Below are 11,382 nucleotides of genomic sequence, written 5' to 3' on the forward strand. Positions count from 1 at the left end.
CTGCAAGAATGCGGAAGTGTTGTATAATACATCACTTCCGCATTCTTGTGTCACTCTCCAGCTTCAGAAGCTGGAAAGAAGCTGATGGAGCAGATCTGTGCTTCATCAGCTTCTTTTGGGGGGTCCTAGGTGACATTAGGGGTCTTGGAGACCCCTGATGTCTCCATAAAGAGGACCTGTCACATATTTTGCTATCACATCGGGGGTTTTATTAGCCCCCGTATGTGATAGCAATAAGGTTTAGTGGGGAAAAAAAGTTCCCCCCCCAAATTTAAAGTTACACATAAAAAAGAATTTAAAAAAAATTAAAGTCCCCCACCCATACATACACGCATGCAAACATGCGTCGGGGGCGCATACGTGCAAAAAAGACGATTGCGCCCACGTGTTACATATCGCCGCGAACGTCGCAGTGAGAACGATAATTCTAGGGCCATCAATCACTGATAACGCTAAACTGATGAGCGGTAAAAGCGTTTAAAGTGTCGCCTATGGCCAATTTTGGGTATGGTAGTTTTCTGCGATTTCGCGGGTGCGCGCAATTTTAAAGCTTGACATGTTTGGTGTCTATTTACCCGACGTGACCCGATCTTATATATTTTTACCAAAAAACTGGGTAATAATAAATGTTTCCTAACATAATGTTAAAAAAAACCTTATGTTTTTCAAAATTTTCTGTAATTTTTCCTAATTATAGTAAAAAATAAAAAACCGTAGTGGTGTTTAAATACCACCAAAAGAAAGCTCTATCTGTCCCCAAAAAATGGTATAAAATTAATTTCAGTACAGCTTTGCATGACAGAATAAACTTCAGTCAAAGTACCGCAGTGCTGAATACTGAACAATGGCCTGGCCAGGAAGGGGGTGTAAACACCTGGTCTTGAAGTGGTTAAATACCCTCCAAGATCAGCACCAGGTGGCAACTAACTGCTAATTGCTGGGACACCCGCAGGTGAGCACTGGAACTGCAGGGCCTGGTTCCAGCGTCACAGTGCCACCCAGAGGCGCTCAGGTCCCTGACAGAAATGTTAGCTATTTTAGGTCAAGATATTAGGGATTGACTACTAAAAGAATAGAGCATGTTCACTTTGAAAAGTTCATGTTCACTTAACTTAGTGACTAAGGTGAAGCTGTGTTCACTTTATCATTTAATCATGTGCGAGAAATAGTCCTGTTTTGTTTTCTTTAACTTCACTTGTACATCATTGAGTATTCAAAGAGAACACATCTTCATCCTGTTTATTAATTTAGGTCAACATACACTTTGCAAAATGCCTCTAATCCTTTAGTAAATTAGTCGTAGGCCTCCCACATGGCCAGAAAAAAACGCTGCTTTTAGAAGCATTTTTTATGCCTCTGACCACAAGCTCTGTTTTAGCCAAGGCCTCCATTCACCTTTTTTTACGCTGGATTTTTCTGCCAGCTTCTGGCAGACAGATCCGAGGTAAATAGGAGTATTTTAATATGCCTGTGTGCATGAGCCCTAAGGCCCCGTTCACACTGAGCGATTTATCGCGCGGTATTTATCGAAGGCAGATTGATCTCCTGCCTACAATGACTACCGGTATGTATATACTGACCACCAATGTAAAGAGTCACTTCTACACTGACCACCAATGTAAGGGTGGTGAGCTCAGACTCCTCAGGTGACTGTTCACGTGCACGCTGCCGGTTGCGTGCATTGACTTATACTGAGTCTCTCCTCTTTTCCCGGCCGAATATCTCTATTGCGCATGTGCCCACCCCATGATCCTTCACGGCCGCTCGAGAATCTTCAGATCTTCAGACGGGAGGGAGCGTCGGAGACACAGGTAGGCAATTACCTATTTGGTAACTTTTTTATTTATGTTTTTGCATATATCTACTGCTAGCAGTAGATATATGCAAAAAAAAAAAACTAAGGTTTAATTCTACTTTAAAGTACAACAATGGTCTCCCATTTGCAAAATGCTGCAGCACTTAATTATACTAAGTGTGTCTGCAGTTTACAGTTTTCTCTTAGTCCTCCTGCAAAGTCCCACAAATACCTTTTGATCCTGCCAGTAATGTCCACCTAATGCAGTCCTGTGGTGGGGTGGCAAATATTTCACCGCTTCTGAATTCAGAGCAGAGTTTCCACTCTCATGTAGGCTGTAAAGGTTGGTACTACAGTGGGTGGAGAAGATGTTGCAGGGAATGAGGCCATTGTCACTGCTGGTTCCCAAACCTGTAGCTTGTCACTCAGCATCTGGCCACACCTAGTCCTGCCTACTGATGTCTATGATGACTGCCTCTGCTACTGAAACCCTCCCACTATGAGCTGCAGTGTCTCAGAGAGGGAGATGTGAGGGATAAATGAAGGAGGATTTGGCTCAGTCTGTAGGGTAGGGTAAAGGAAGAGTTTGTTTACTTTATGAGCGTTGTGCATCACATATTAACTGGATTTGGGACTTCTTTAGACCATCTTACAAGAGCTCTGAGTTGTACTGTATTTAATATTGTGAATTGTTTCATCCATCTGGGTTGTGTATTCTCCAAGAAATTTGTCATCCATAAAGGTGCCCTTTCATCTTACTGTACAGAGATGACCAGAAAAACTACAAGTCATCAAAATGTGAAGTTGACACAATGTCCTTTCTTACTTTATTTACACTCTGGGCAGGGTAAAGATATAATTTAAGTCGCTTCCCCCCTAAATGATGAAAGATCTAGTGCTCGATTTGTCTAGGAGATGTGCTAGCACAGAGTAATGCTTACCTTAATTTGTGGCCCTGCGATAATTAGTGGTACAGTCCTCTTCTCTCCAGCACTGAAATGCAGACAAGCACTTCTACATCTTTAAATACAATGCAAGACCAACAGCCATGTCATCAGGATGGGATGTGGCTGCTGGTCCTGCATTGTACATGATGACGCCAGAGAGATGTGTGGTGACTATTCTGGCTGGAGACCAGTAAGAAGAGCAGCTTCATGGGACTGGTCACCCCAACCGGAATCAGCAGGGAGGAAAGCAAAAACTTCAAAGTTGACTTACCTTTTCCTTCCTGAGGCTCCTAGCTGGGTCACACTGATTCTGTAAACTCTCCATAATGCTGTCCACAAGTCCCAGTGAATATCTTCTCTGGTGTCTTCTTAAGATCTCTTTCTCCAGCCATTCTGGGGGACTTTGCCTTTCTTCTTCAGACTCTCCAATGAAATCAGTGGGGGACAGTGCCTGATTCCTGGTTGTCACCACAGCAGTTTTTGCTCTTTGTTGTACAGTTTGGTTCTGAGCAGCTGTAGACGTATGTTGTATTTCACTGAAAAGACTGTAGAAGATAATTATTGTAAAATGTGTTTCTCACAAATGCATGTACATCTATGTAGTTACATTTGCCTAATTATAGAGCAACTCCACCCAGAAAACATTTTTGTATGCACCTTTTTGTACTGTCCTAGACTTAGTATGGAGATCCACATCCACAGTCTGACTATTATAGTCACATCTTGAGATTTTGTGAAGAGCTGCTGTGTCACCAGTCTTCATCAGTATCCATATATTCTTAAGGAGAAGGCACATAAATATTGTACTGTTTGCTCAAAAGCAGATTCTCTACAGGAATACACAGAAAACTCAGGATGGGGACAAAAGAAGCCCTGCTAGCAAAGAAGCTTTCCCTGTCACAACCATGCCAGGGGTGCTGGAATCTGTCCAGAACTAAAAACAAGTCAGTCGTCAGTGCAATGAAATAAGGAGCTGCAGTGCATGCAGTCACCTGCATTTAAAGAAGAACTCAGGAAAAATTAAAAAAAACGTACCCTTGCAGTGGAGCTACCTCCGCAAGGCTAAGTGCTTGTTTTGGTCCAGGGACTGAAATAAAGCAGATTTACTTACCCGATCCTGGCTTCCTCCGGGCTGCTAGACCGACCCCCAAAGCTTCTTCTCCCCTGGACTCCAGTGGTCCAAGCACCACTGACGTCATCATGTCTTATGCAGGTCCATTGACAGGCATTAGACGTGAGGACACTGAGGGGCATTCCATGGATGGAGTGAAGCGGGAGAGAGGTGAACGCTGACCACCACAGGACTAAGGATCAGGTGAGTCCCCCAGACAAAACAAGCACTTAAAGTGACATTAAGGGCAAAAGTCCCCGTCCCCCCACAGTGCTAAAGTAAGGACTTACCTTAAATGATGCCTCTTAATCTGATCATCTTCTTCTTTCCTGTCATTTTTAGCTATCCCTCCAGCGCTGGTGCAGGTCTCCGATCCAGCGCCGACTCCTCTGTCCTCCTCTTCTCTCATGTCCCACGGAGTCTGTGCGGGTGCCCGCTGCTCCATAGACTTACCTTGTGTCTCTCCTCGTCTCCCGGCCGAAAATCTGAACTGTGCATGCGCCCGCCCCAAGATCCTTTGCGGCCGCCCAAGAAATTTTCAGATGTTAATACTTACCTGTTACACAGGTAAGTATTAACCCTTTGAAAAGGTTTTTTTTTTTTGTTAATCGTTTTGCATATTTCTACTGCTTGCTAGCAGTAGAAATATGCAAAAACATGCAAGGGTTTAATAACCCTTTAACTTGGGGCTATAACCGCTCTGCCCAGAGTTCCTCTTTAAAGCACATGTAAACCCTAACTGAATAATTTAGTTTTCTAAAGCAATGTGAATTAAAACAATTGACATTTTATAAAAAGAAAATATGTATTTTCCCCATGTATTGTTGCATATCAGTGCTGCTAATTGCCTACAGCCTCTTTGCAGCCTTTTCCTTTCTATATGCACTCTAGTGATGGCTGCATGTTATTTCTAAGGGCGTTTCGTGATGGCGACAACAGTAGATCTTGCCTGTGTAATCGGTGTTGGCACTGTCACGTGTAGTCCCCATTGAGAGAATATGTGACAGGGTGTCAACAACTGGGAGACAGATCATTGTCACCATATAACAGGAAGTGAAGAAACAAGGACAGGTCACTAGCTAGATAGAAATACGCTGATAACGACTCTCAATTGACTTCATATATGTTTATGTAATACGCTTCGGTCCAAAAAATACAATTCCTACATTCTAAAAAAAGAAAGCTACTAATGTCCTCTCTCTATGAAAAACCCAGAATGCTTTGTGACACCATTGTCAGAGGTGCACTTTATTAGTGTGCAACCCCCAAACAATACCTGCTAGCATACCCTCCATTGAAAAGGATTTCCTGTCCGAGGAAAATCCTGTATAAAAAATACTGTATAAAACTATTCACAATCTGTAAACTTTACAAAAAACAAAGACTCTCGATGGACATGTGTCTTTTTTCAACCTGACTAACTATGTAACTATGTGACTCAAAATCATAGTTATTTACTTAAATGCAAATATAGTATTCACTAAGCCCTGGTTCACACCTAGGCAGTTAAAAGCTCTTTTCCTCCCCATAGACTTAATTGGAAATGCCCAAAAACGCGCAACAGAAGCATGTTGCACATTTTCGTGAGCGTTTTTGTGCGTTTATGCGCGCGATCTTCCATTGACCACAATGGTTTATGAGCTGCCAATCAAAATGCGCGCCTTCATGTACGCGCGTTCAAACGCGCATACAAAATGTGCACAATGCGCATAAACGCCTAGGTGTGAACCAGGGCTTAAAGAAGAACTCCAGGCAACATTTTTATAATCCCTGCATTGCAAAGTTTAACTGCTCATTTGTGTCTAGGTGCTAGGCTGAACCTTGGAGGAGGCTAATTCTTAGACCCCCTTCTTCCTGACGCGCTTAACCCCCCTCCTGCAGCGTTCTAAGGGACATTAGGACGCCAAGGACAGGCAGTTAGGCAATTAGGACAGGCAGGAGGGAGCATTGTGGCAGATGACACAATAACAAAAATAACAATTTTGGAAGTTAAATAAAACCTTTTTATAGATATCTATAAATCAGACCAAAAAGAGGGACAACTAAGGAGGAAAGACAGACAGAGGGATTTGGTTCCAAATGAGGGACAGCTGGGAGCTATGGTCAAATATCTATGGTTAATTGCTGCTGTATAATGAAGTCCCAAAGCAATCTAAAGGTGCCCATACACTGCTCGATTCTCGTACGAGAATCGGGCGAAATCCCACGATCGTACGAGAATCGAGCAGTGTGAACGAAGACGTGCGACCGTTTCTACTGTACGGTCTTTTGTCGAACCAACATGCTCGAAAACCCGCCGAGAATTGTACGATTGTTGGCGGGTTTCTAGCCTGCTCGTCCGATAGCTGCGCACGCGCACACTGCCCATTCTGCATTGCGGTCATCGGAAGCCCGCCCCTCAGCGGGGCGGGCTTTCGATGATCGCAAGTACGATGGGTGGGCAGATCGTACGAGCTTTCAATAAGCATACGACCATCGCAAGACAAAAGTCTTGGTCGTAAGGTGTATGGGCACCTTAATAGTATATATGCCCCCAAATGTTGCCTTATCCCTCATCCGAGGGAATACAAGCGGCTCCTGTTAGCTGGAAGCACGGCATGCCATGCCATCATTATCTTACCATCAAAGTCTGCTAAGTCAGGATCATCATGATATTAAAGTTAAAAGGATTTTAAGTTATTCTAAATGCTGATGAAATCACTTACAATGGATGCTGCTCCTTGATGTTTAAAAGTTTTAGTTTCCTGATGGATATGATATGTGTTGATGTATCTGCTTGTTGATATTCTGAGAGTAAAATGTGATGCTATATATGCACTTAAACGAAATAAAAACTTAAAGTTTAAAAAAGTTTTAGTTTCCTGCAGAATCATCTGGTCCCCTGAGCACTGGGCCTGACTTCCTGGTATAGGGTGGCTCCTTTCCCAAGCAGAGTGCTATGGGGTCACCCTTGTGTGTGCTAGTGAGCTGCGTGCCTCCAAAAACACAGTAAATAAAGCTACTTCCCTTCCCCATGGCCCCCTCTTTAAGCGTCTGCACTATCCTTTGTGATCTTGTACTGGACAAGAAGTTCAGGGAAGCTGAACTGAGAGACTTGAAAGCAGCTCTTTTAGAAACATGATGACTGCAAGTGCTCGGGCAAAAATGTAAAGCAATGCTTTGCTGGGCAATGTATATTTGTTTGATCTAGATTCATTATTAAACAGCTGTCTATAAAAATACTTACATTGACACCGCAACAAATGTGATTTAAACATTTTTGGGAGAAAAGAGAGAGATATAAAGCCTGTGCAAGCATAATACAACAAATGCGCACCAATCAAACTATTGCCTACCGTTCTGTAAGAATCGATGGTAAAGCTTCTAAAGATGTGGACACGGCATTTAAATGCATAAATGGAAGCTAAAAGGCTTTAATGCAAAATGTGAAAAGGGCATCTCTCAAATCTTAGTGAATCATCTTCAACAAATCTATTTCATACATTGAATTTCAATAAGCCTAACATGAGGATAAAGCAGCAGATAATAGAAAAATGATGTGAAAGGAAGTGAAATGTTGGTTCTTGTAGTGAATGATTGTTGTGCACACTGGGACATAGGTGGGGGGGAGCAGTCATGGCTCATATCTGGGCACCCTGATCTCAATGGCCTAACGCAAGGCTGGACAAATCCCAGGAGCCAGGTAGCCAATACTGATTACAAATTACAGCTGGAACCTAACTTCTGAGGTTTTCTCTGGTGCTGTCAATGGAGCTGGCTCCTAAAAAGTCCTGTTGGCTCCTGGATTCCATATACTGTACATTTGTCCACCGCTGGCCTAACGATAGCTGAACCTTTTGCACTCGTGACTAGAGATGGATCGCTCATGAGCGATCCGGATCTATTGAGCGGAATGAAAGAGCGGTGGCTCAGTAAAAATGAGCGCCGGTTCTTCTGGTCTGTGTGCTCTGTGGATGGAATGTAGAAGCAGAGAGTGAGACAAGAGCGTGAGTGCGAGCGGCTCTCGTCTGAGCGGCTCTTGTAATATGATCTTAGAGTGAGAGCCAGGCTTCTGCCAGCCCCTCCCACCCCACCCCTGCAACCAATCACATCTGTGAACCAACAGAGACGGATCTGTGAGCCCAAGAGACGGATCTCAAGAGTCAGACAGACTCAGGAATGATTTGGTTCTTTCGCTCCTTTGCATCTTTGAATCTGGCTCTCGATGGATCAGGAATTATATAGTTCTTCCGCTCCTCGCACCTTCTGCTCAGAGAGGTTCACTCATTCTACACTACAGCATTTCTCTGTCTTATGAATTGTGCTGCTGTTTTAAAGGTAAGTAAATTCATGTGAATTATAATAATGAGTGTAGCAGGGGAAGCGGGAGTGTGTGGGCAGGGGGATGCTGGTGATATAGTGCTCACTTTTATTATAATGCATTGCTAAGACTTGTAGTCTCGCATAGCTGGTGGTATTTTGATGATATACCCTGTTTCCCCGAAAATAAGACCTACCCTGAAAATAAGACCTAGTACTAGTTTTGGGAATTGCTAAAATATAAGACCTACCACGAAAATAAGACCTAGTTGTGACCATTCCCAGGGCCGGTGGTGGCAAATAGGGGGAACTTGAAGAGCCGCGGCAGAGAATCAGCGTTGCCAACGCATGCCAGCGCTAGAGGAAGCAAGGCGGCACCGGAGGGAGCAGAGCCGCATAAGCCGATGCCTCCTCTATAGCGCCGGCTCCTGTCACAGGTGGAGTGATACCAAATGCACTCCGCCTGTGAGGAATCGATAGTGAAAGTGCACTTCGCTTATTCTGGCCAGCGATTGATTAACAAATTGCACTTGGAAAGGTACGGCACCCCTGATTGCCCTGATCACCACATTTTTTTACATGAATAAGTGTTGATTGTTGTACATAAAAAAAATAAGACCTAAGCCGAAAATAAGACCCAGTGTGTTTTTTTGAGCCCAAAAAAATATAAGACAGTGTCTTATTTTCGGGGAAACTCGGTATTATGATGATTATACAGCAATGCAGAATAGCAGCAACTATGTAGGACTACAAGTTCCAGCAATGCATTATAGGAGGGAGTGGGGTTGCTGGTGGTATTTTGCATAGTTGACTTTTATTATAATGTATTGCTGGGACTTGTAGTCCCGCACAGCTGGTGGTATTGTGCATTGCTGTATGATGATTATACAGCAATGCAGAATAGCTTCAACTATGTAGGACTACAAGTCCCAGCAATGCATTATAGTGGGGGGTGGGGAGGGTGTAAAAAGAGCGGTTCAGTGAACCATGAGCCATTTAAAAGATCCGAATCTCTTCAGTGAGCGATCAGTTGAGGAGCGCTCATGCAGATGAACCGTTTTGCCAATCTCTACTCGTGACTGTATCTCTTGCTTCGGCACATTCTCCAACTGGACAGTGGCAGGTGATATTGGGTTTTCTATACAGAGGTTAGGGGGTGCAGGGTGTGGGAGGGGATGTCACATGATCATTTAGTGAAAATGGCCCTTAAAAAATATACAGTAGATAATGCCCTGTGCGTTGTGCTGTGGCTGTATGTGTGTTGTGCTGTGTGTGCGTTGTGCCCTGTGTGTGTGTGTTTGTTTGTGTTATGCAGGGCAACTGGTGGCGAGTAACTTTGAAGGCCTGGCTAGTAGCTCAGGACCTGAAATTTTGAGCCCTGCAGTAGGACATGAAAAACAGAAAAAGCTCTCGGGAACTCGGAGTTTATCTTTGCTGCTGCCTAACAATTAACTGTCCAGAGACCACTTAGCACTTTATCTTTAATTACAGTCACAACAACACGTTCCCCTGAAGGACTTTGCTTAATTAAGAAATGTTTCTGCACTATGATAATATTCAGCTTAATCAAATGGGTTTCATTGTATGCTACAGAAGAAATGATAGCTCATTTCCTTGAATAATGGACCTGTAAACATTTTTGCTTGAGGGATAAGCAGGACTTTAGATTTAGATTGAAGGTGGCCATACATTGTACGATTTTTGTTTCTGGCATGAACCCTTGTTCGATTATACCTAGACTTCCCTATCAGCCATAGTCAAATGTCGATTTCGGAAATCACTCGTTAGCCATACTAGCCAACCAATTTTTGCACCCGCACAGACTCTGTGGGACAGGAAGCAACAGCAGTCAGCGCTGGATCCGAGACCGGCACCAGCACTGAAGGGACAGCTAAAAACAAGTGGAAGGAAAAAGATGATCGGATCAAGAGGCATCATTTAAGGTAAGTCCTTAAAGTAGAATAGAATGGGGGGAAAAAGAGGAGACTTTAATGTCACTTTAACCCTTGCAGTACAGGGGGTTGCCCTTCTTCACAGGAGCCATGGTGGTGTCAACCCTCCAATGGTGGCACCCGGGTTGCGGGGCAATATGATAACGGCCCCATGGCACTCTGCGCTCTCAGTATGTGGTGAGGCTTCTAAGTTGAGTGACACTGGGCAGCATTCAGCCCGGAAGACTGAGGACATCTAGTGGTGGAGATGAGTAGTGCAGCCTGAGTTGCTTTTATGTTTTTTATTTTACACTATATATATATGCAAAGGTATGTCAACCCTTTAGCTGCCAACTTATGCCATATGTCATAATGGTCAGCTTTACACTATAAGCAATTCTTGCGGCTCAGCTGCTGCCAGATTGTTTCCAAAGGCCAGTGAAAAGTGCCCACACACCCAACGCCCCCACCTTGCTTCCCAGGCTCCACTGCCCCACCTGCGGGCCCAGGAACAGCATCACAGGTGTCGAGGAGAGAGACCGGCGAACACCCTGCTGAATGGAGCTGGAAACGATGCTGATTGGATCATTTCAGGTTCCTCAGCTAGAGAAGATGGGGAAGAAGTTATTCAAGCGCAATCTGCGCTTGAGTAGCTTCTTTGCACTGGTGAGGTGGCACTAGGGGTCTCGTAGACCCCTAATGTCACTTTAAAGAGAACCTTGTTTTAAAAAAATAACCTAAAAATAAAAAAAAGTCAAAGTCCCCCGCCCCCACAAACATACGTAAACACGCATGGAGTGGGCCTACGTATGAAAACAACGATCATGCTAGACATGTCAGGTATCACCACATGCACCAAAGTGAGGGCAATAATTGTAGGGCCAATATCTATACTGATGACCTCTATGGGCTTTTAAAGCATTAACAATTTGTGGTACCGTATGTTGTTGCCGTTTCACAGGCGCACGCAATTTTTAAGCTTGGCATGTTGGGTATCTATTCACTCAGCATAACCTCGTCTTTTACATGTTACCAGCAAAATGTGCATCATCTTGTGTTTTTGTGCACTAAAATTAACTTAAGTGTAGTTTTTACTGAAATGTTGTGTTTTATAAAGAGTTGCGCTAATATCACACAATGTAAAAATTTGCAGCTGCTGCCATTTTATTCTACATCTAACTCTTGGGGGCTGTTAAGTAATTTCCAGGTCTAAAATGTGGATTATAATGTGCGTGGAAAAAAAATGCCTTGGCAGCAAAAGGGTTAAAGCCCATATCTTGGGGGGGGGGGGGGATCTTT

At 43.8% G+C, this 11,382-nt stretch overlaps 1 protein-coding gene across 1 annotated transcript in view; it reads right to left on the reverse strand.

Moving 5' to 3' along the window:
* The window catches only part of LOC108786220 (WD repeat-containing protein 64-like), a 125,006-nt gene that overhangs the window by 112,936 nt on the left and 688 nt on the right, over positions 1 to 11,382 (reverse strand). The window contains exon 2 of the mRNA XM_018555470.1: positions 3,014 to 3,287. Coding sequence (XP_018410972.1) covers positions 3,014 to 3,287 — 274 coding nt within the window. The remainder of the gene's footprint in view (positions 1 to 3,013; positions 3,288 to 11,382) is intronic.

Source organism: Nanorana parkeri, unplaced genomic scaffold (assembly GCF_000935625.1).
Source record: "Nanorana parkeri isolate BGI_ZX_2015 unplaced genomic scaffold, ASM93562v1 scaffold198, whole genome shotgun sequence".
In the NCBI taxonomy this organism is placed as follows: domain Eukaryota; kingdom Metazoa; phylum Chordata; class Amphibia; order Anura; family Dicroglossidae; genus Nanorana; species Nanorana parkeri.